Source organism: Sphaeramia orbicularis, chromosome 19, assembly GCF_902148855.1.
Source record: "Sphaeramia orbicularis chromosome 19, fSphaOr1.1, whole genome shotgun sequence".
Classification (NCBI taxonomy): Eukaryota; Metazoa; Chordata; class Actinopteri; order Kurtiformes; family Apogonidae; genus Sphaeramia; species Sphaeramia orbicularis.
In genome coordinates, this window is record NC_043975.1 from 40272279 (window position 1) to 40298285 (window position 26007).

At 41.2% G+C, this 26007-nt stretch overlaps 1 protein-coding gene across 1 annotated transcript in view; it reads right to left on the reverse strand.

The window, feature by feature from the left end:
* Positions 1-12709: 12709 nt before the first annotated feature.
* The window catches only part of cbx7b (chromobox homolog 7b), a 30764-nt gene continuing 17466 nt past the window's right edge, over positions 12710-26007 (reverse strand). The window contains exons 2-6 of the mRNA XM_030122456.1: positions 23400-23443; positions 23126-23191; positions 15886-15952; positions 15468-15801; positions 12710-13650 (exon numbers count right to left, since the gene is read on the reverse strand). Of these exons, the coding sequence (XP_029978316.1) occupies positions 13436-13650; positions 15468-15801; positions 15886-15952; positions 23126-23191; positions 23400-23443 (726 nt within the window). The 3' untranslated portion in view covers positions 12710-13435. The remainder of the gene's footprint in view (positions 13651-15467; positions 15802-15885; positions 15953-23125; positions 23192-23399; positions 23444-26007) is intronic.

Here is a 26007-nt window from a genome sequence, read left to right on the forward strand (position 1 = left end):
ACAAATTTTGTGTTTTTTTTTTTTTTTTTTTCAAATTTCACAGCAACATATTTTTGACAGTCTCATTAAAAAATGTCAGATTGATCATTCCAAAAGTGTTTTTTTTTTTTTTTTTTTTTGAGGCCATTTGCTATTCTTAAGTTGTTTAACATATTTCAATATGTCAATCTGTCCCTTGTATAAACTAATAATCACAATAGCACAATAGGGTAAAACAATAAATAAAACAACAAAACAATTCATTTGTCAATTCAATTTAGGGTAAAACAATAAAACAATAGGTCATTGTCATAAATGTGTAAATCTCACAAACCCATTGAAATGCTGACCTGAAAATTGTCATATGTCTGGGAGTTGTCACCAAGGGCTTGTGGGGGATGTCACAGTTTATGTCTTGTAATTGGCTTGACAGATTTGCACAAAGATGTTTTTGCGTGATATGTTGTCAGTGTCATAGCTTGGATTCATAATTGCCCTTAGGTTCTGGAATTGGACTTTTTTGGCGCATACTGCACATGGACACTCCTACATCTTCTGCGTTTTGTTATTGTTGTTGATAAGGAAAACTATTTTTGAATCATGTCCTGTCTTGACACGAGACTCACTTGACATGAGTCTGTGACACTGAAAACAAATACTGTTCATTTTAAGCCCAGCCCCAAATGACTTAAAACTTTAAAACAGTAAATGCATCCAATTTAACACATAGTGTGGTGCTTTACTGTTATAGCCATAACATAAAGTGATCACTGCCTTGAGGATCCTGTGAGATCAGAAATTGGCTAAAATGATCGTCTTATGGCAGGAAACTACAAATTACAGAGTAGAAATTATATAGATCTACACATAGCTTGTATAACTCCCGTAAAAGGATTTAATTTGTTGTGCAACGGGTACTTAAGGCCTCGATGGGGATTCTCAGATCAAATTATGATTTAATGTCATGTATCATACTTTACATTGACATTTGTATGTTGTGTTTGTCATTTTTCACATTTATTTGTTCATCTTTATATATAGCGTTACTTAATCTGTCCCTACAAATAGAAAAGAGAGGGACACCTCAGAAATGAACTGTTGGGGCTACATGTTTTATCTTCAATAATATACCATATGTATGTAAATATTACATCTGTAAAAGAGACTGTGTTTGTCTGTTAGCAGCCAAGTCATACTTTTGATTCTGATTCTTTGTATGTGAATTCCTGATGGCTGTGATAGCAGATGGTTACATTCTGCTGTTCTAGGTCAAAGGTTATGCTCAGGAAAAATTAATATGTAATTTAATGATGGTATATTTAAAAGCAAACTCAAGACCTTCCTCGTTTGTCTAGCTTTTCACTGATTTATTTACTTTTTTATAGTGTGAAGCAAAGACTGCTTCACACAAGAGATGTATATTTTTAATGATAATTTCTATTATGTAATGTGATGGGATGATATGATTTGTACTTGTAATGTGGGGATATTTAAGATGGTGATGCTCTGCATTTATCACTCTGACAAAGTGCATTGTGATGAAAAAGTTACACAGCAAATAATGGGCCGGATCTGCTAAAGGTTTGCGTGTATTAAAACGTGCAAACTCACTGCACACGCAAAAAAATGTGCAAACTAACAGTGTACACTAAGGGCTGGATCTACTAAGATCCCAATTTGCATGTACTAATTTGCGTGCGCAATCTAGAATTTTGCATGTGGGGTTGAACCGTGGTTTGTGGGTGATTTACAAAGATTGCTTGCGCAAATTACAACAGGTTCAAAGTCTTGCAGATCGTCCTATTTAAATGAGGATTTTGCATGCGCTACTGGAGACAATACGCTGTAAATACTGCTCTGGGATACTCCAGCATAAATGATAACTGCGCTGAATGATCCAGACGCACGGAAATGTAACGTTGGAGAAATTCTGTCATAGAAGGTATTGCATAACTCATTTATTCATTCATTTTTCATTTTAAGGATGTGTATGTCTGTGAGTGTGTGTGTGTGTTTGTGCATGCATGCGTCTGTGTGTGTGTGAGTTGGGGGGGAGTAGTTGGATTGAGTGACTGTCAAGCGCACATAATTTTGTCACACTGTAGTGTAATATCGGTGCGTATTTTTAGTCACAATCATCAGGAGCGGAAAAGAGTTGCTGTAAAGTGTGTGTGTGTGTGTGTGTGTGTGGTGGTGGTGGGGTGCATACTTCTCAGTTATTTTTTCTTCTGTCTCTCCAAAAATGTTCACACAAGGGTAAAAAATGCATTCTCTGCATCTCGTTTCATCATTTTGATGTCTCCTAACTGCAGCCATGTGTGCGCAATTACGCATACAAATCGTTTACACCTCCTTTTGAGACATGGTATAGACGCAGTTTCTATGAGCAAAATTGTTTTCAAGTTTGATAAATCACTTTGCATGTGCTAAATTTATATATTTACATTTTCTCCTTCCAGCACACGCACAATTGCGTGTAAACGCCCCATATTGCATATTCATTGAGGCAAAAGTACTAACTGGATGCAGACGCGCTATTTTGCACCTTTGAAAGACGCAACCCGTAGTGCACACTGTTAGTAAATCAATTTGTACATTTTTTGCACGTGCAATGAGTTTGCACATGTTTTAATACACATAAATCTTTAGTAGTAGCACATAAATCTAAGGGTTGCGTCTTTCAAATGTGCAAAATAGCATGTCTGCATCCAATTAGTACGTTTGCCACAATGAGGGCTGGATCTACTAAAGGTTTGTATGTATTAAAAGGTGTGCAAACTCATTGCACAAGGAAAAAAAAATGTACAAACTGATTTACTAACAGTGCACACTAAGGGTTGCGTCTTTCAAGGGTGCAAAATAGTGAGTCTGCATCCAGTTAGTTCATTTGCCACAATGAATATGCAATATGGGGCGTTTACACGCAATTGTGCATGTGGTGGGAGGAGAAAATGTAAATATATTAATTTAGCACATGCAAAGTGATTTATCAAACCCGAAAGCAATTTTGCTCATAGAAACTGCATCCATATTTACCACGTCTCAAAAGGAGGTGCAAACAGGTTGGATGCATAATCGCGCACACATGAAAGTGTTTATGTTTATGTTTATGTTTACGCATTTGGCAGACGCTTTTTTCCAAAGCGACTTACAGGGGAAAACCAATTAAATCACTCAATCAATCAAATTTTATTTATATAGCGCCAGATCACAAAAAAGTTATCTCTTGACATTTTATATATAGAGTTGGTCAAAACCAGACTCTAAGTCAATTTACAGAAACCCAACAGAATCCTCCAGGAGCAAACACTTGTGACTGGTGACAGTGGCGAGGAAAAACTTCCCTTTAACAGGCAGAAACCTCGAGCAGACCCAGACTCCTGGAGGATGGCCGTCTGCCTTGACCAGTTGGGGTTAAAGAGAGAGAGTAGAGAAGGGGAAAAAGAGAGAGCGATAGAGATAGAGACTGGGGGAGAGGGGGAGAAGGGGGGAGTAGGGGGAGACACATGGAGGCGGTTGAGGATAAGTGAGTGGTGATGATGAGGGCAGGGAAGAGGCCGGACCACCGCAGCAGGTCCAGAGATAATCGTGAAAGAATCTGTGGTTATCCTGGGAAAAACCTTATTAGAATATTTAAAATGGAATGTTTGAAAGTGCTAGGATAGGAGGTGCTCTTGGAAGAGCTGGGTCTTCAGGAGCTTCTTGAAGATAGGCAGGGATGACTCTGTTCTTGTAGCACTTGGTAGAGCGTTCCACCAACGTGGAATGACCCATGAAAAGAGCCTGGATTGTCTTGTACAAGGTCTGGGGACCACCAGACTACGTTCCCCAGATGAGCGGAGTGGTCGTGGGGCGACATAAGCTTTTATTAGTGCACCTAAGTAGACAGGAGCAGACCCACTGAGAATTTTGTAGGCTAGGATTAAAGATTTGAATTTGATGCGGGCAGCTATGGGTAGCCAGTGTAACTCAATGAGTAAGGGGGTGACATGTGCCCTTTTAGGCTGATTGAAGACCAGATGCGCTGCTGCATTCTGGACCATTTGTAGTGGTTTGACAGCACAAGCTGGGAGGCCCGTTAGAAGAGCATTGCAGTAGTCAAGACGGGAGATAACCATAGTCTGCACCAGGAGCTGGGTGGCCTGTTCGGTTAGGTATGGCCTGATCTTTCTTAGGTTGAACAGAGTGAAACGGCATGATCGGGTGACAGAGGCAACATGATCCGTGAAGGTCAACTGATTATCCATCATGACTCCCAAGTTACGTACTACACTGGTAGGAGCCAGAGGTATGGAGTCAATAGTGATGGAGATGTCCTGCTGTATGGTTGGCTTAGCTGGGAAGACCAGCAGTTCAGTTTTGGACAGGTTCAGCTGAAGGTGATGGGCTTTCATCCATGCAGATATGTCAGAGAGACAATCTGAGATCCGCACTGAGACTGTGGAGTCATCAGGTGGGAATGACAGATAGAGCTGGGTATCATCAGCATAGCAATGATATGAGAAGCCGTGTGAGTGGATGATCTGACCGAGTGAGGTGGTGTATATGGCAAAAAGGAGGGGGCCCAACACAGAGCCTTGGGGGACCCCCGTGGTGAGGCGGTGAACTGCTGATGTGTGCCCTAGCCAGGACACACTGAAGGACCGACCAGTAAGGTAAGATTGAAACCAGGAGTGTGCATGGCCTGTGATGCCCATGTTCCAGAGTATGGATAACAGGATATCATGATTGACAGTGTCAAATGCTGCTGATAAGTCCAGTAGAATGAGTACTGAAGACTTGGCTGCTGCTCTAGCCTCTTTCAAGGCTTCTGTCACAGACAACAGAGCCGTTTCAGTGGAGTGGCCGATTTTGAAGCCAGATTGGTTGATGTCAAGGAGGTTATTTTGGGAGAGGAATTCTGTGACCTGTTTGAAGACCGCCCTTTCGATGAGCTTAGAAAGGTATGGGAGGAGTGAGACTGGTCGATAATTCTCCACTTGAGTGGGGGTGAGGGAAGGTTTTTTGAGAAGTGGTGTTACCTGCGCTTGTTTAAATACTGTAGGAAATGTTCCTGAAGTCAGTGAAGCATTAATCACATGTGTGATTGGTGCTGTGATAGTAGGGGCAACAGACTGTAAGAGGTTGGATGGAATAGGGTCCAACAGGCATGTTGTAGGACAGCTAGAGGAAAGGAGTTTAGACACCTCGTTCTCTGTGAGGGGAGTAAATGAGGGGAATGACGCAGTTGGGCTTTTATCAGTTGAGTTAGTAGTAGCCATAGTCAGGGGAGAAGAAGCAGTGTGTGATGATGATGTTGAAGAAGGAGGCGTGCAGTCTATGGGTGGATCAGTGAACTGACTGCTGATAGTAGACACTTTATTTATGAAAAATGAAGCAAAATTGTCTGCTGTCAGATTAGTAGTGGGTGGTGGAGGTGGAGGGTTGAGTAGTGTTTTAAAGGTTGAGAATAGTTTCTTGGTGTCGGTGGCAGAATGAATTTTGTTATTATAGTAAGCCTTCTTCGCAGCAGTGACACTGGATGAGAAGGATACCAATAGTGACTGGAATGTGATCAGGTCAGAAGAGCTTTTTGTTTTGTGCCATTTTCTCTCTGCGGCTCTGAGGTTGGTATGCAGCGACCGGAGGTTATCATTGAGCCATGTGGTTAGGAGACATTGAAATGATGAAACAAGATGCAGAGAATGCATTTTTCACCTTTGTGTGAACATTTTCCGAATGACGGAAGAAAAGAAAAAATAATTGAGACATATGCCCCCCCCCCCCCCACACACACACACACACACACACACACACACATACACACACACATACACACACTTTATGGAACTCTTTTCCACTCCTGATAATTGTGTTTAAAAATTAGGCTACAGTGTGACAAAATTATGTGCGCCAGACAGTCATTCAATCAAACCCCCCCCCACACACACACACACACACACCTTTAAAATGAAAAATAAATGAATGAATGAGTCATGCAATACCTTCTATGACAAAACTCCTCCACTGTTACATTTCTGTGCGTCTGGATCATTCAGTGCACTGTTACCATTAGTGCTGGCTTATCCCAGAGCAGTTTAGCGCACGCAAAATCCTCATTTAAATGGGGCGGTCTGCAAGACTTTGCAACTGTTGACATTTGCGCAAGCAGTCTAACTAAATCACCCCCAAACTGCAGTTCAACCCCACACGCAAAATTCTAGATTGCACATGCAAATTAGTACACGTAGTATATATTTTACCTGGAGGTATCTGGTGTCTGGATCTACTGTATTTAGTCTTAGATGATTCTGATTCAAAACCCATTCTATTTAACACCAGGAAACTCACATTCACATTTTTATTTTAACACTGTCTATATTGGTGTCAGGTTTTGTTTTCTGGGTTTGATTTTACCTTACATCTTCTGAATTCAACTGTAAGTGCAGATGTACCATACATGCTCCAGGGGTAAACAATGCATCTGATATTTTCGGTCAGGAAAATAAAAATTCATTAATATTGGCACAAACCATTAGGTTAAGAGTGAATTCAGTGCTCATAGTTGTTTATGTGTCAGTCTAACTCCATACATTGCTTCTTATGGATACTTCTACCTTAACACTTAAATACAGTGCAAGTTTTGCAACTATACCTTTTCTTATCTCTCTAATGTTCCCATTTTGGTACAAGACCAACTCATTGCTTGTGTAGTGTGCTGTATGTTCTGAGATGAAGAGTTTGGTGGATAGAGAAAACCGTACATCATTGCATTGATAGACCTGTACTAGAGGCATGCAGGCGGATCAAATCATCTGTCAGATTTTGAAACGCATACAAAACTAAGCCACATGTTGTACAGTAGTAACAGTCTATGTGTTTACAGGATATGAATACAGCACTACCTGTTAGCATGGGACTGACCGCTATGCCCACCTTACTTGAATTTGGAGTATGTACAAAACACTCGGAGTTTGGAACTAAAGAGTAAGCATAGTGTGGAAGGGAGACCGCAACAGCAGATACATTTACATGCACAGAGATAGTCACCCATGTTGCCTGCAATAGGTCAGATCAATTAAATGATGATGACTCGTTTTCATTGCTGAAAGCAACACAACTGAGCAAAGGTCAATACTTAGTTTGGGAAAACCGACAAGAGTACTGACATAGAACATAAATTATATACTGCTGAAGTGGTGGTTTCAAAATGTGCTGCAGATGACAAGGTGTAAGGCAACAACAGAATGTGGCAGACTGAAGCCTTGGTGTAATTGTTTTATAACTGTTATAACATATAGTGATACTTTACTTTATGGGACTGTTTTTGAAAAAAAAACAAAAACAAACTATGAACAGTAGTTAGTGGTGAGAGAAAAATAAATGTTTCATCCCATTTGAATTGTGCTATTAACTACAATTATGATTTATGTCAGGGGTGCTTTTTCAGCTCGCAAGTTATTTTTACGAGCTATCTGTCTGTCTCTCTATCTATAAAGATATATTTTATATAAGCAATATAAAAGGCATATCTTGCATAACTGCATGAACCCGTACTTGACAACAGAATTCAATCCATTTGTTAGTACCTTATTCTGACTACTGTCCCATTAACTGTGATTTTAGTTCCCTCACCTTTGTCTTTCTCAGCTTGCTTTTTGGAAGGAAGTAAGTGTTGTAGCTTTTATGAACAGTTATAAAGTGCCTCTCCACATTTTCCTCATTTGAATAGCAAGGATAGATTGACAGATAAGACAAATGCACCTCAAATATGATATAGTGAATTCTGCATCCAATTCTGCATGAGTTAGTAAGTTTTTAGCTTACCGGCCAATAGGCTGTAAGCTATTGTCGTCCTGTGGCGGCGGCGTCTGTCGTCGTCTGTTGTCATCGTCCGTCGTCTGTCATCGTCGTCGTCTGTTGTCTGTTACAAAAATTTCAATCATCTTCTCTGAAACTACAATTCCAATTGACTTCAAACTTGGTATATAGCTTCTTTATGATGATGTCAAAAAAAGTTAGTGAAATTATTTGGATCTGGATCTGATTCTGGATTTGGTGCAACTTCGAAAAATTTCCCCATTATAAGAGATAGAAAGTGGATCGATGCAATAACTCAGTAAATATAAATGATATCCCATGTAAATTTCTACAGTACAGCCCTGATGGGGAGATGACCAAAACATAATGGCCACATGCTGATCAGGATCTTCTTCTAGATCTGGGAACTTACGGAAAATTTAACATGGGCTTTTATGGGGAAAAATTTCAATTGTCTTCTTCTCCTGAACTACAGTTCTGATTGACTTCAAACTTGGTATACAGCTTCTTTATGATGATGTCAACACAAGGTATTGAAATTATTTCCATCCGGATCTGATTCTGGATTTGGTGTTACTTTGAAAAGTTTTCTCATTATAACAGATAAGAAGTGGATTGATACAATGAATCATTAAGTATCAATGATATCAAGTTGGAATTTCAATTTTTTACAAATCTGATTGGAATATGACCAAAACATGGGCTATCCCTGTAATACATACACATAACTAGGTGATAATAAATGGCATATGGATATATTTCCCAAAGCTTTGAATTTGGCCGGTAAGCTACAGGGCCATTGGTCCTATTTTTGGTTTATACTTGATTGAGTACTCGCACTCATTTGAATAGTTCTTTTTTATTAGGAGGAACAGCCCCGGGGAGCCCTGATGAAACATTTGCAGCCGGATACATCTGGGATGTTGGGACACGTGGAGGGTGGTCTGTCTCTCTGTTCTGTCGGTTGAGGACATCGAAGACATCAACCTATTTGGATTTATGATACACCTTCTGATTGGTCTTGGAATGGCCCTGATCTATCACAAAATTGGTAAGACAGTAGCATGCAAAGAGACCCTGCTGCTGTCCATCGAAATTGAGAAGCACTTCGGAGCAGTGAGTGACAATGTGAAGGAATTACAACGGGTGGTGGCGCAGTCGAGGGACGGTGTGCGAGACCTGGCCGGACGGGCTGTGGACTCATATAAGAAGTTGGATTAAATCGCTGGCCAGACTGCAGAAGGGCTGAGAACCAGTGTAGAAGGGCTCCGTCAATCTGCGGGACTGAAGGAGAAAGTAGATGAACTGTGTAGAGACCTCACTGCTCGGAAGTGAGAAATGCTGAGGTCAGGTATAACAAAATGTAAATTCTACTAAATTAAAGCAGAAATCAAGGTTCCCCCAGGGCCTAAATTGTTTTCCCCTGGGAGCTGAGGAAGCAGCAGGATTCTTCTCTAATCTACTCCCCCTGCAGTCAAAACATCTTCCATGGTCAGGACAACAGTAGGAGTGAACTGATAAGAACTTCTAACAACTGAAGAACAGATGGACCTATTGTGTCTCTTATTTTGCACACAATCTTCCAAGGACAAACACACAACACAAACACATTTTCCTCACTCCCCACTCTAACCGTGTGCCCTCAAACTCTGTTTTTTCACCCTATCCCCTAAATCCTTTCAAATCTATTGAAAAAGTACCAGCATGTGTCCACGCGTAATGTGTGAAAACTGTATGTCTTATATTTGTGCTTTGCATTATCCTCTGTTCTTCACTGCAAATTTCGAAGAAAAGGGTTCTATGGCAGCGCATCAGTTAGGAGCAGCAGCCCGATGTCCCTAATCATCGATCTCAATTTTGTTTGATGTACTCTGTGCTGTCAAATGACAATAAAGGCTATTCTGATTCTAGTAGACATAAATTAGGAGGTTAACTAGTTAAATTAGCTTGCTGGATTTTTGCAGTATCTTACACACTTTATGATGTGAACATTTCCTCACTCAAACTACCAAAAATCTCAATAACCCATCTAAATTCTGGAAGACCATTAAATCTTTGAATGACAGTAACACTACTGCCTCCGTGTATTGTCGAGGACTCACAGCAAATTACTGATAAAACGGAAATGCTAAAATGTTTTAATGAATACTTCATATCCTCAGGTGATTTCTTCAATTCTCAAAATCCCATTCATGCCTATATGGCATGTTGTTGGTGTTCCCCTACAGATAAGCTTAAAGAAGCCTGGAAAAAGGATTTAGGTTTTCACTTATCAGACAATACTTGGACTACCATACTCAAACTGGTGAATTCAACCTCCCTCTGTGCACGTCACTGTTTAATACAGTTTGAGGTGGTACACAGGGCTCATATTTCAAAAGCAAAACTGTCTTCTATATACCCTGATATTAGTCCATACTGTGTCAAATGCCAACATGCGGAAGCTTCTCTCATCTACATGTACTGGTCCTGTTCAAGCTTTAACAAATATTGGAGGGAAATCTTTCATACACTCTCATCTGATAAACATCAAGCTAGAACCACACCCCTTGACTGCTCTATTTGGGGGTCATGGAAGGTGAAGATAAGCTACCTACAGAAAAACAACGCACTTTATCCTTTGCCACCCTTCTGGCTCGACAAGCCTTTCTGCTCAGGTGGAGGGAGGCTTTCCCTCCCACTCATGCAGAGTGGTTGGAAGGCATTTTGTCCTGTGTAAGACTGGAGAAAATTAGATATTCACTTCAGCAATCTAATGGGAAATTCCAGAAAGTGTGGGGTCCCTTCCTAAAGACATTCCAGACCCTGTAAATGCTTGACACTTAGGTGCAGTTTAACAATGCTGCTTACTCTGTACTTACTCCTATCGCAGGTTTCTATCATGACAGTGATACTTTATTATGTCTAGTGCACTGGTAATGACTGAGGAGGGATTACTTTATGTACAGTTTGTTGTTTGCTCTTTTTTTTTGCTTTGTTTTGTTCTGTTGTTTTGTTCTCTATGGTGCTAGCTAAAAATTGATTTACATCCATGCTTACTTAAGATATCTGTAATGACCATTCAGCACTGTACTTGTATTATATTGAGAAAACTTCAATAAAAAGATGTTGATAAAAAAAAAATCCCATTCATGAAACACCTGCTTTTACTGAATCAGATGCTCAATTGTCTGAGATCTCATCCTTTAGTTTTACTCCTTTTAATGTCTCTTAGTGCATAAAGCTTAAGACACTTCTAAATCAGATGGTCCTGATCAATTAGACCCTTTTTTTTTATTCATTTAGCAGCAAATTTTAAAGCATCTCCTTTAACATACATTTTAATCTGTCTAACCAATGAAATTCCATGTATAAGGAAATCAGCCATTTTTCTCCCTCTGCTTAAAGGAGGTGACCCCAGTGTCCTTAATAATTACCGTTCTATCTCAAAATTATCCATCTTGGCCAAGGTTCTTGAACAGCTCATTAGTCATCAACTGAAGTTGTTTCCTCATAATAAAAACACATTATGTGTCTCTCAATCTAGTTTTAGGAAATTACACAGCACAACCACTGCAGCTTTAAAAGTCATAAAAAATTTCATTGATTCTATAGATAATAAACATTATGAAGCCCCTTTCATTGATCTCTCCAAAGCCTTCGACACAGTTGACCACCTACTACTAAAAGAGACATTAATTGCCACTGGACTTTCTCGTCACACAGTCAGCTGGTTTGAAAACTACCTCCCCAACAGAACACAGTGTGTACAAGTTAAGGCACAGACAATGGACTTACTTTCAGTTATGAAGGGTGTACCTCAGGGGTCAGTCCTTGGATCTCTACTGTTTATTTTGTACATCAATAATATTGCTCAATACGTTTCCGATGCTAACTTTCACTTTTATGCAGATGACACAGTCATTTATACCTCAGCATCCAGTCCAAGTCAAAACCAAGTCAAAGCTTCACCACTATTTACGGCTATCAAATTGACCGAGTATCAGGGTACAGATATCTGGGTGTTTCAATTGATGACTCACTGTCTTCTACCCCTCACATACAGCAACTTTTAAGAAGACTGAAACTAAAATTGGGTTTTAATTTCAGGATAAAATCTTGCCTTTCATTTGAGGCTAAGAAGAGACTTGTTGCTGCCACTTTTATGTCAGTGCTTGATTATGGGGACATTATTTAAATGCCCTTGATACAGTTTATCATGGTGCTCTGAGGTTTATTACAGCTCAGACTCATCACTGTCTTTTATTCGCTCGAGTTGGACGGACAGATCTTTTTACACACAGACTGAAACACTTGTATTCTTTTATCTATAAATGTATCCTATGTTTGCTTCCATCCTATTTGGTGGTCTACATCTGTTGGAATGACTTGAATAATTATAGTCTCTGATCCCAGGATGTGTTATCTTTATGGGTTCCAAAAGTCAGAACAGAACTGAGAAAGAAAGCTTTTAAATGTTCTGCTCCCACTGCCTGGAACAACCTACAGAGGGACATTAAACTGAAGGAATCGGTTTCTTTTAATACATTCAAACTCATGTTAAATGAATGGGAAAAGGACAAATGTGGTGCAGATGTTTTTTCTAATTGGTTGAATTTGGTTCTGCTTTGAGATGCTTTTAAGGAACAATGTTATACTTTTAGTACTGACTTTCACTGTGTTTATGTATATTACTGTGGATGTATAGCTCTGATTTCCATTTTATGTAACTTCTGCTGCTGCTGTCCTAACCAGGACACTCTTGAAAAAGAGATTTTTAATCTCAATGAGTTTTTAATCCTGATTAAATAAAAGTGATAATAATATTAAAAAAAAAAAAAAAAAATTCATAATAATCATGTGTTAGAAGAGATGTCAGATTGGATATACTGTACATCAATCAAGTGCCAAATGCCATAGGGTGGATCGATGATAGACTACCATTTTTTTGAATGGTGATCTACCCGTCCTACCTTTTCAATCTACCAGTCAATTGCAATCCAATGTACTGGAGACCCCTGATTTATGTCTATTTAAAATATATAGTCAAAAAAGTTTAAGTTAACTTAAGTTTAACTTTAAGTACAGGTAGTCAGGTCATCTAGTTTTGTGTGAAATGGCCCAATGGACAATATTTCTTGTCTTGTGATGCATGTCACCAACACCAAAATGTACGAAATATGCTCTCTTTGAGAGCAAGGTGAAAAAACATTAAGAGGTGAAACTCATTACAGTCTTGTCATATTGATGCTGCAGAAACATCTTCTGCAGAGTTAGACAGCATCTCTCTGTCTAAAGGCAGCAATTAAAAAAAAAAAAAAAAAAGGTGACAGGGCAAATATGTTTAGTTCAGGTGAAATTCCACCTCTGTTGATAATTTCAGCTATTTTTGAATCTTAAAGCATCAGTTACTGGGCTAAAATCCACAATAACCTTTGATCATATTAGAATTCAAGAAGTCTGGGATGAAGTGAGACTTCAGCCCAATGAAGTCTGCCTTTGAAGTGATTTGTGTAAACAGGTTGAGGTTAAGTTTGTATTTGGGTGACTGTGCATGTAAAAGTACCACTGTCAGGGCTGGATGGGGAAGAACAGGGCCCTTTCATTCCCTTTTAGAGAGAGAATGAAAACAACAACAATTCATAGTCTCCCAACCCCCCCACCCCCCACTGTGGGCTCAGACCTCCAGGCCCCAGTCTCTAAAGAAGCCTTTGGCCACTCTGGATTCTCTGAAAGTCACTGTAAGGGAGTTTATGGTGACATCTGTGACAGTCACCTCTCCTGGCCTGACGACAGGTCTCCAGACATTGTCATCATCGTATGGCTTCTCTGATGCTGCAGTGACTTCATCTTGTCTGATACCAGAGCTCCATGTGTCTGACCTCTTCTGTCCTGAATGAGACAAGGAGAGGCAAACAAAGTGAGAGAAGGCCAGTGTTTCAGGTAGACAGTGATTGCATCAAACCAATCACATGAGTTATGTTATTGGGTTAACTTTGAGGATAGATCTGGCTATATTATCTCAACTCTGATAAATTTTGTAAACTCAAAAAGGGAGATAGGATGCATTTAAAGAAAGTGTCTGAGGATAGAGAGAAGTGCACTTCAGATCTACATTTTATAAAGAAGATGAGGTAAGTAATTCAATTGGATTATTTAGAAGTAAAAGTAAAAGTATTCAGATCCCGGATACAAGCGGTCGAAATGAGTTTCCTCCGTCGGGTGGCTGGGCGCACCCTTAGGGATAGGGTGAGGAGCTCAGTCACCAGGGAGGAGCTCGGAGTAGAGCCGCTGCTCCTCCGCGTCGAGAGGGGCCAGCTGAGGTGGCTCGGGCATCTGTTTCGGATGCCTCCTGGACGCCTCCCTGGGGAGGTGTTCCGGGCATGTCCCACCGGGAGGAGACCTCGGTGAAGACCCAGGACACGCTGGAGAGACTATGTCTCTCGGCTGGCCTGGGAACGCCTCGGGATCCCCCCGGAAGAGCTGGAGGAGGTGTCTGGGGAGAGAGAAGTCTGGGCATCCCTGCTTAGACTGTTACCCCCGCGACCCGGCCCCGGATAAGCGGAAGAGAATGGATGGATGGATGGATGGATGGGCCAATCCTGATTTCCAATTTGCAAGGTGCTTGGACGGCTGATACCAATTTTGGCCGATTCCGATCTCATTTTTTTCCAAACACAACACACAAGACATTGCAATGTAACTTTCCCATTAGAACACTTATTTTAAAAATAGAAAAGTTTGCAGAAAGGTGCCAAGTTTCCTGTATGAAAACAGGTGCATTGATTGAAATTCCTGGCTTTTAATGAGTTTTTAGGATTATACCAGCAGCAAAAAATTATCATATTTGAAGGACAGTTATCATATACACCCAATATTTATTCTGACATGGCTCAGAGCATCTGCTTTAGTAACACATTATCACTGACCATAATGTGTTACTACGCTGCAACGCTGCAACCAGTTTTACTTTTAAATAATGTAACAGAACCTTGGAAAAAAGCAAGTGTCTGGATCACAGATGTGGAGCACAGGATGAACCCCTGCACTAAATGGATCAGAACTCCATTTATAAATTCCCAGTGTCACTTTATTTGCAGGGCGGGACAAATAATTCCACAAAAGTGGAACCTGCGGGTTGAAGAAACACCTGACCCGTGCATCACTAATGTGCAAATCAGCAGGTTACCCGCGGAGCCCACAGGAGCAAGAGTGGGCAATGCCCCCTTAAACAAATGTCCTGCCCCCTCAAATGAAAGTTTCCAAAGATAGGGGAAAGAAAAATGATGTAAACAACAGCAGGAATTAGTAAAGCATCTTAAGTTTGACTTTCTATGGTTGTATGGTTGTGTGCGCGCACTCAGTGTAAGGTATGTACAGCACAGAGCGCACCCCCCTTGTGTAATCCCCCCTGCGTGCCGCCGCCTCTGTCAGTAGCATGTGCCCCCTTCAATATCCTGACTGCAGTCTCATATATGATTATCTGGAAACGACCCCGGGTCTGGCTATGTGGCATGGCAGGAATTTGACCTGTGCTCAAAATCAGTCAATTTCAGACGGACCAGCCAGTCGCCGCTCATGGCCAAGCACGTGAAAATCGGCCAATTTCCAAGCATGGCTGATTAATCAGAGAGAGTCTACAAAGAGTCAAGTAAACTGGGTCATGATTGTGATTACAGTCTGCTGGCTGACCGACTGATACACTTAACTATTTAGAAAGCCTCTGCTCTTCTCTGTGGTCTCTTCTCCCTCCTCCTCATCTTCTATGTTCTCCTCTTCCTCCTCATCCTCCTCTTCATTTTCTCTGCCTTCCCAGTTCTCTTGTGTGGGACTGGGTGGATTTGAGTTAAAGTATTTGAATTGTGACCTTCTGCATTTGCTTTTGCGATGTGCAATTTGGGGTTGAGGGGTCTGCATGCATGACAAGTATGGCTGATCCTCATCATCAGGTTCAAGTGACCGGGTCAGGGAAAGACGCAGACGAGGCATAGGCTTCTCTGGAGTCTTGTGAGCACTGCGGAGATCCATGGTGTAGACAGTATTCTGGATAAAAACCACAGAGAAATATTTTTAAAAATTATCTTCAATCTTATAAAGTCTTCTGTGACCTTTTTTTAAATCCAGTACCTGCAGAAGCAGTTTTTTGGCTTTGGATCCTTTCCTTCTGTGACCAAGAACTCTGTCTCTCTGCTCTCTAAAAATCAAAGCAAAATGTTAACAGTAGGATGCTGACAGTGTCTTCTGGATAGGTCTTGTCTGTAGTTGTACAGTGGAATCAGTCATGTTGGTGATCACAAACAGGCTACATCCAAATAAATTCATTAGAAATAAAAAAGGGGTGTATGTGTAGACATAACATTCACCCTGTAGTTTCACATGTTTTCACTGTATCTCTATATCTAGACAGGCTCCTGTCATTTGGCAGTATGTCCTCTGCTTTCTTTGATTGGTCTCTTGTTTTGAATTTTCATCACCTCTCATCTAGCAAATGCCATGTTTCCATTACGTGGAACCGGCTCAGCTCAACTCGACTCAGATACCAGGTACTATTCGTGGAGATCAATTGCATTACAGGATACTACCAAAATTAGAGTACCTAGACGTCATAGCGATGTGATGCGCTACTTCCATGTTATCTGCTCAGAGTTGCTGATAAACTCGCTCGTTGCGTGTTGTCCCGTCAAGCTCTTGCTGAATTTTTACAATGGCCACAGACTGAATCTCCTCAACTGACCATGATGTAATTTTGTGGGCTGTCATCATGTGGATTAACCTACCACTATATTTACTGTAAACTTCCATATCTGTTTTTGTAAAATGGCGGGTTACAGAAACAACTCTCTGACCAGTCAGTGGTCTGCAGTGCTTAGACGTCATGTTTTAGTATCTGTTCCTCAGTCTTGGAACCTCGGCGGAGGTGATACCAAAAGACTAGTACTGGGTACCAAATTCCAGGTCCTTTTTCGTAATGGAAACACAAAAAGGCCAAGTCAAGTCGAGTCGAGTCTAACTGGTACCATGTAGTGGAAATGTGGCATAACAGATCAGATGAATGCACATAGCTTGTAACAACCAGAGTCTGCCATCCCAGGAAGAATATCTCAGCGTTAGAAATTCGACAATATTTTTCTTCTCAAAAGAAATCTAACATTGTGATGCATTAGTCAGTCATCTTCCGAACCCCCTTATCCTTGAGAGGGTTGCGGGGATGCTGGAGCCTAACCCAGCAAATGAGCAAAGGAAGGGTACCCCCTGGATGTGTCGCTAGTTCATCGCAGGGCTTACATATAGAGATGAACAACCAATCACTTTCACATTCACACCTGTAGGCAATTTTTTTAGCTGAACCAATTAACCTGTTAATGTCTTTGGATGGTGGGAGGGAGGAAGCCATAATATCTGGACAGAACCCACGCAAATACATTGAGAACATCCAAACTCCACACAGAAAGGTCTTGGTGTTGCTGGTGTAACCCTTGCAATGCATTAGTTCTTTATTATATTTTATCATACTATAAAGTACTGGCCTTGTGTGCCTTAATTTTTGCAGTAACAAGTTACTGTGTTGTAACACAGGGTTCAAAAAAATTGTTGTAGAACATTTGTTATAATCCAGACAAGGTATCAAATGTAACAAGTTACATTACTAATGTAAATCACATTACTTGTTTAAATTACTTAATCAAATTAATGTAATTTTCAGCATCAGCAGTAATCATGGGCTGTTGTGCAGAAGAACTGTGGGATCACACGGAGGTTTCTGAACTGCTACTGTGAAGTTAGTACTTTACAATCTGTTGCCATTTTGGGTTTTTGGAGGTGGACATGACACTACCTGGATAAAAGGAGTGGAGTTGGGTCAGGGCCTATAGCAAAAGGTCATGGGTGAGCAAATGCAACATATAAGCTTACTGACCTGCTAGTGAAACAAACTACAACCACAGTGGAGCTGTCTGTCAAGGAAAAATATGTTTGATTAAATATATAGAAACTCTCAAAGTCTGTCGTGGCAGGCAAGTCATACAGACCTGTCAATCAAAAGCACAACAGACATGAAAGCTTCTATTTGATCTGAGATCTGATCAATGCAGGAAAATTTTACAGATGGTGTAACGTAGGCTGGCTGTTTAGCAGTTGGAGGTAAGTGAAATGAGGAAGGAGAACAGGCAGAGGCAGGAAATGGCGTGGTCCATAATTTTTTTTATATTTTCAACCATCCATATTTACAAAACAAAGTACACATGCTAAAAAGTGCAAGTGCTAAGAAGTGCAAGTGCAAATGGAGGTTGGGGGAGTAGTGTCTTCTACAGCAGCAGAACCACACCTGATGGAAACAGGCACCTTTTATACTGTTCAGCTAACTGCTTAAAACCACTACTACTCAACAAGGGATTTACAAATCTACATAAATGGTTAAAACTAATCTAAAACCTCCATCAACCAAAACCCAAAACCATAAACTATATAAAACCCAACCTATATACATAGAACTCTAAACCCAAACACCAAAGATAAAGAGAAACCCATAAACCACTAAAACATTAATCCTGGCTCCCCTACACATTTCCCTGCCTTGGTCCAGCCCAGAACCTTCTTAAGGGCTGTAGTGTCTTCTGGGACTCTTTTAACTGATGGACCTGGACACAAGGACAAGGTAAGTACAAACACTAAAACACCATTTACTAAACACTTTAAAATCCACTAACACACAGACACTAAACAAAGTTAAACTTAAATATTGCACATTTATATTGTACCAAGTCTGTTTGGAGTCTAATTAACGTCTCCCTTTTTCTCAGGGGCCAAGCAACCATCAAATACAATGCTAGTGCCACTGGATGTAAAAAATGAAAAGAAAAGACAATAAAATCATCAATAAACTATTTTTAAAACCAATCATGTGCAATTATTTTGCTATGTGCAAATATGTTTGTTAAAAGTGCTGTGTGCTATCAAGTGCTGAATGTGCAAGTTAAAGTGCCCAAGTGAAAAGGTGCTTATACTTAAACTTATGAGTAACAAACGGCTGTTTGTTACAGATGGAAAAGATCACTTGTAATAATAAAATGGATGAGACCAGAATGAATCCTAGAAAGACATGACTGACCTAGTATTTTTAGATAGAAGTTCACTCTACGTCTACAGGAACCATGGCTCTTTGGAGCCAACCCCAATGACTGTTAGCTCTATTGCAACTTTAAGATACCTCTGCATTGGCTTAATGGACTTGGCATCCTTCCCTGCTGTTCCCAATACTGAGTTGAAAACATTTTCCCATTTTGCAAAACATCATAAAAAAAAAAAATCTTCTCGCTCACCTGGGCAGCGTCTCCTTCAGACTCGGGTCCTCTACCAGAGATCTGGGAGCCTGAAGGTTCTGTGCAGGATCTTAGCTGTTCCTAGGATTGCGCTCTTTTGGACAGAGATCTCTGATGTTGTTCCTTGTATCTGCTGGAGCCATCCACTCAGCTTGGGGGTTACTGCCCCTAGTGCCCCGATCATTACTGGCACCACTGTTGCCTTCACGTCCCACATTTTCTCTATCTCCTCTTTCAGCCCTTGGTATTTCTCAAGCTTCTCATGCTCTTTCTTTCTGATGTTGCCATCACTTGGGATTGCTACATCTATCACTACCACTGTCTTCAGATGTTTATCCACCACCACTGTGTCAGGCTGATTGGCCATCACCATCTTGTCAGTCTGGATCTGGAAGTCCCACTTGGCTTGTTTGTTCTCTGTCACCATCAGGGGTGTCTCCCATCTGGACCCTGGGACCTCCAGTCCATACTTGGCATAGATATTCCTGTACACTATGTCCACTACCTGGTTATGCCGTTCCATGTATACCTTGCCTGCCAGCATCTTACACCCTGCTGCGATGTGCTGGACTGTCTCAGGGGCTTCTCTACACAGCCTACACCTGGGGTCTTGTCTGGTGTGGTAGACCCCGGCCTTTATTGCTCCGGTGTTCAGGGCCTGTTCTTGCCAATTGGCTAATGTATGCAGCAGCAACAGTCATCCTAGAGATGCTTGGCTACAAGATGAACAGCATGAGTAGTAGCCAGAAGAAGCAAATTGCCCCATGGAGGGGAAGGCTAGAGGCAAAGATTGTGGCAGCACAGCGAGAAGTCAGCCTTCAAACAGAACTAAGCAGAGGTGTGAACATAAGGACAGAGCTGCCCAGGAAATATAACAAACTGTCTACAGAGGTACTGGAGACTGCTAAGCAAAGGCTCACAGCCCTAGCTACCGCCTAAAGAGGTATACAAGAGAAGTAGAGGCAAAAAGGTGTTCTCCATCAACCCAGCGAAGGTCTACTCTCAATGGCAGGGTAACAAGGTGACAACAGACCCACCCAGGGCTGAGACTGAGCAATACTGGAAGAGTATCTGGGGAAAGAGGCAGCACATAACACTAACACCAATGGCTGATAGACTTACAGGCAGAGCACAGCCAACTTCCAGAACAAGATCCAGTAGTCATCACCCTAGCAGATATCCAAACAAGAGGGTCCAAAATGTAGAGCTGGACAGCACCAGGGCCCGACATGATTCACACCTACTGGCTTAAGAAGCTGACTGCACTCCATGAACGCCTAGCAGCACAGATGAACCAGCTGCTAATGTCAGGAAACCACCCAGAGTGGCTAACCCAGGGCTGGACAGTCCTCATAATGAAGGACCCCCAGAAGGGAACAATACCATCCAACTACCGGCCTATAACCTCCCTCAGCATCCCATGGAGTGAAGGCAACAGTGGTACCAGTAGTGATCATGGCACTAGGGGCAGTGACCCCCAAGCTTAGTGGATGGCTCCAGCAGATACCAGGAACAACATCAGAGATCTCTGTCCAAAAGAGCGCAGTCCTAGAAACAGCTAAGATCCTGCTGCAGAACCCTCAGGATCCCAGGCCTCTGGTAGAAGACCCGAGTTTGAAGGAGAAGAGCAAAAGATTTTATATATTTACATATATACACACACACACACATATATATATATATGTACATACATACATACATATGTATATATATATATATATATATATATATATATATGAATGAATGAATGTTTATTTCAGTTAAATACAATATACAAAACACACACATATAAAAAAGACAACAAAACAACACCTACATATTAAAAAAGAAACAAACAAGCATAAAATTAACACATTTTGTAACTGAAAAAGGAAGAAGCTGAAGCCGGAGGCTTATTTCTGCTTCTCCTATTTACACCCTTAGTCCATTTTCCACACCTTAAGTTGCAACAGATAAATACTTAAACTTAAATTATACTACATTCAGTGTAATAAGTTATTTTGTAAACATATTACTCTCATAGCCCTTCATAATTTGACCAATTAAATTCTTTTTGAAACTCAACAGTGAGCTACACAATTTCACTTCATCCTTCAATTCGTTCCATAGCTTGACACCAATAACTGAAACACTGTGATATTTAACGTTTGTTCTTACTTTACACTTTTCAAACACAAACATCCCTCTTAAATTATAATGTCCTTTTCTTAACTTAAAGATTTTCTGAATACAAAAAGGAAGGTTTTTACTTTTAGCGTGAAACATAAATTCCATTGTTTTTAAATATACAATGTCAAGAAATTTTAGCAAACCAGATTCTACAAAAAGTGGATTACTTGATTGGAGATAACCAGCTTTGTTTATGACTCTAATAGCTTTTTTTTTGGAGTTTAATTATTGGGTCTAAATTAGTCTTATACACATTGCCCCATATTTCCACACAATATGACATATATGGCATTACAAGTGAACAATACAACATATGCAAACATTTTTTGCTTAACAAGTCTCGAGTTTTATAAAGAATCGCAACAGCTTTGGACATTTTGCGTTTGATATATTCTATTTGTGGTATTTGTGAGTATATATATATATACTCACACACACACACACACATATATATATATATATATATATAATATATATATATGCAGTTCTCTGATGACACCGCCATTGTTGGCTGTGTGTCTGAAGGGAATGGACAGGAACACAGGGGAGTCATCACACACTTCATGGACTGTGTGAACAAAATAACCTGCTCATGAACACCGGGAAAATGAAGGAGATTGTGATTGACTTTCGCAGGTCACCCCCGCAACACATACAGGTGAAAATCTGGGGCTTGGACATTGAGATAGTGGACTCTATTAAGTACCTGGGTATTCACCTCAATAAGAAACTAGACTGGACAGACAACACAGTTTGAGAAGGGCTAATAATAATAATAATAATAATGGATTAGATTTGTATAGCGCTTTTCTATGAACGTATACTCAAAGCAGGTACAGAGGATCCATTATTCATTCACTCCCATATTCCCCCTCTGGTGGTGGTAAACTACATTTGTAGCCACAGCTGCCCTGGGGCAGACTAATGGAAGCGTGGCTGCCAATCTGCGCCTACAGCCCCTCTGACCACCACCAAACATTCATATGTAATTATACACCAGTGTGAGTAGCAGCACTGGAGGCAAAGAGGGTAAAGTGTCTTGCCCAAGGACACACCAGCACATGGACAGAGCGGGATTCGAACCGCCAACCCTTTGGTTATTGGACGACCCGCTCTACCATCTAAGCCATGGCCACCCCACCTGCTTAGGAGACTGAGGTCCTTCAGAGTGAGCAGGGCTCTCCTCTGGACATTTTTTGACACTGTGGTGGCCTCTGCAGGTCACTTTGCCATCTATGTGCTGGGGAGCAGGCAGTACGGATAGGGACAGGAAGAGACTCAATAAACTGATAAGGACAGCTGGCTCTGTCCTAGGCTGCCTGCTGGACTCCATCAAAGAGGTGGCGGACAGAAGGATGTTAGCAAAGCTGACACCCATCATGGACCACCCCTCCCACCCCCTGCACCACACTGTAGAGGTTCTGAGTAGCTCCTTCAGCACCATATTCTTACATCCCTTGTGTTTCGCAGGTCATTCCTCCCCACAGCCATCAGACTATAAAACAGTTCCCAGCAACCCCACCCCCCATATCACACCATGTACATGTGCAGCCATGATGATGATGTAAATAAGTAAATAATATATCATTTTAAATTCAAATTCTTTATTTTGTTTGTATTTATGTAAATACCAAATTTTCAGTTTTTCTCCTTATATTTTTCATTTTTCACTTGTGTGGTTCTCTCTGTGATTGTTTGCTGTATGTTGCTGCTGTTAACTGTGAACTTTTCCCATGGTGGGATAAATAAAATCTTATCTGATCTTACAATTACTTTTCCTTGTTAAGAGTAATGACTACCTCCTATCCATGATAGCCTTTCTAAGCCTCTTTCTCTTTTTTCTTCATAAAAATATGTATCTTTACTGGTTGTAGCCTTACTTCTCCTCATAGGCCTGCACCAGTCGCTGGTCCAGAATGTGTTCTTCAGGTTCCCATGTGCTGTACCTACAAGTGGATACAAAAGAGTAAAGTCTTACCATAGTTTATGGTAATGTAAGAAGTATTGAAATTCAATTACTTAAAAATAGCTGTAGTGAAGTCAGATAATCAGTGCACATTTTAACACTGGTGTAATGTACATACTCAGAGTTAGTAGTGCAGTGACTTTAAATGCAAGTAATGTGCCTTCCTGCGGTTAAGTTGATGTACTCACTTTGGGGGCCATCCTTTCCACTTCAGCAGATACTCCACATTTCCCTGTGAAAGTTTAAAAGAAGCATTAGATAGGAAGCCCATTTCATTAATGGTATTAGGACTTTTCTCAGCCTTCTAAATACAGAATTAAGACTTGTTTGATGTATAATTATGAATGATACATCATCAAAAGTCAGTGAAAGCTGCACAGATGGTGCATCTTGTCATGGTGTTATTGCTGTCCGTATTACACTCAGCTAAGCTCAAATTTGTTAGACAGTTTCCATTAGCCTCTCACCTTGGTTCTTTATTAGGGACCGAGCCGAAAGGTAAGGCCCTCTCACACAGTAAGAGGCCTTGCCTGCAAGCAAGGCCTTATTGTTATTCGTTTGTTTTTAGGGACCGGGCCGAAAGGTAAGGCCCTCTCACACAGTGAGAGGCCTTGCCTGCAAGCAAGGCCCTGTTGTTTTTCGTTCGTTTTTTATTATTAGGGACCGAGCTGAAAGGTAAGGCCCTCTCACTGTGTGAGAGGCCTTGCCTGCCAGCAAGGCCCTATTGTTTTTCGTTCGTTTTTATTAGGGACCGAGCTGAAAGGTAAGGCCCTCTCACACAGTGAGAGGCCTTGCCTGCAAGCAAGGCCCTATTGTTTTTTGTTCGTTTTTATTAGGGACCGAGCCGAAAGGTAAGGCCCTCTCACACAGTGAGAGGCCTTGCCTGCAAGCAAGGCCCTATTGTTTTTTGTTCGTTTTTATTAGGGACCGAGCTGAAAGGTAAGGCCCTCTCACAAAGTGAGAGGCCTTGCCTGCAAGCAAAGCCCTATTGTTTTTCGTTCGTTTTTTATTATTAGGGACCGAGCTGAAAGGTAAGGCCCTCTCACTGTGTGAGAGGCCTTGCCTGCCAGCAAGGCCCTATTGTTTTTCGTTCGTTTTTATTAGGGACCGAGCTGAAAGGTAAGGCCCTCTCACACAGTGAGAGGCCTTGCCTGCAAGCAAGGCCCTATTGTTTTTTGTTCGTTTTTATTAGGGACCGAGCCGAAAGGTAAGGCCCTCTCACACAGTGAGAGGCCTTGCCTGCAAGCAAGGCCCTATTGTTTTTTGTTCGTTTTTATTAGGGACCGAGCTGAAAGGTAAGGCCCTCTCACAAAGTGAGAGGCCTTGCCTGCAAGCAAAGCCCTATTGTTTTTCGTTCGTTTTTTATTATTAGGGACCGAGCTGAAAGGTAAGGCCCTCTCACTGTGTGAGAGGCCTTGCCTGCCAGCAAGGCCCTATTGTTTTTCGTTCGTTTTTATTAGGGACCGAGCTGAAAGGTAAGGCCCTCTCACACAGTGAGAGGCCTTGCCTGCAAGCAAGGCCCTATTGTTTTTTGTTCGTTTTTATTAGGGACCGAGCCGAAAGGTAAGGCCCTCTCACACAGTGAGAGGCCTTGCCTGCAAGCAAGGCCCTATTGTTTTTTGTTCGTTTTTATTAGGGACCGAGCTGAAAGGTAAGGCCCTCTCACAAAGTGAGAGGCCTTGCCTGCAAGCAAAGCCTTATTGTTATTCATTCGTTTTTATATTATTAGGGACCGAGCCGAAAGGTAAGGCCCTCTCACACAGTGAGAGACCTTGCCTGCAAGTAAGGCCCTATTGTTTTTCGTTTGTTTTTAGGGACCGAGCCAAAAGGTAAGGCCCTCTCACACAGTGAGAGGCCTTGCCTGCAAGCAAGGCCTTATTGTTATTCGTTCGTTTTTATATTATTAGGGACCGAGCCGAAAGGTAAGGCCCTCTCACACAGTGAGAGACCTTGCCTGCAAGTAAGGCCCTATTGTTTTTCGTTTGTTTTTAGGGACCGAGCCGAAAGGTAAGGCCCTCTCACACAGTGAGAGGCCTTGCCTGCAAGCAAGGCCCTATTGTTATTTGTTCATTTTTTATTATTATACTATCGTCACTCTAAACTGGATTTTGACCCCCTAAACATGCTCAAAAACTCACCAAATTTGGCACACATGTCAGGTCTGGCGAAAAATTTGATGAAATGTAACAATTATACCCATAGGTGCCAAAATGAGCTCTCTAGCACCCCCTAGATACACAAAATTGGCCCTAGCACCCAGTAGGAATGTTGTAGAAACATGAAACAAATGCCAAAATTTTCGTCTCACCAAGCCCGACAAATTACGCACTGACACTCATGACCTAACTCCAACAGGAAGTTCAGAATTTGCCTTTCAAAATAAAATGCTCAAATTGAAAACTTCCAGTAGGAATGTCGTACACACACAAAACCAATGCCAAAACCTTCGTTCAGTCAAGCCAAACAAATCACGCACTGATACCCATGAGCTATCTCCAACAGGAAGTTCGCAATATGCCTTTCAAAATAACATTTTTAAAACTAACTCCGATGACACCGTATGTTGTATTGACTTCTAAATAGCACCAAAAGATAGAATGAACCCTCCTCAAAAAAGTGATCTCGTAACTTAGTCTTAACTGTCTTAGTTTTTTTTTTTAGAAGCCCGCAAAGTTGCGATGTTTGGAACTCATTTTTCACTTTGGAGTTTTTCCCCACATGTGACATATATATCTGTTCATGGGACTCAGCAGAACTCTCACATGCAAACATTTTTGAGATAGGATGTACGGTTAT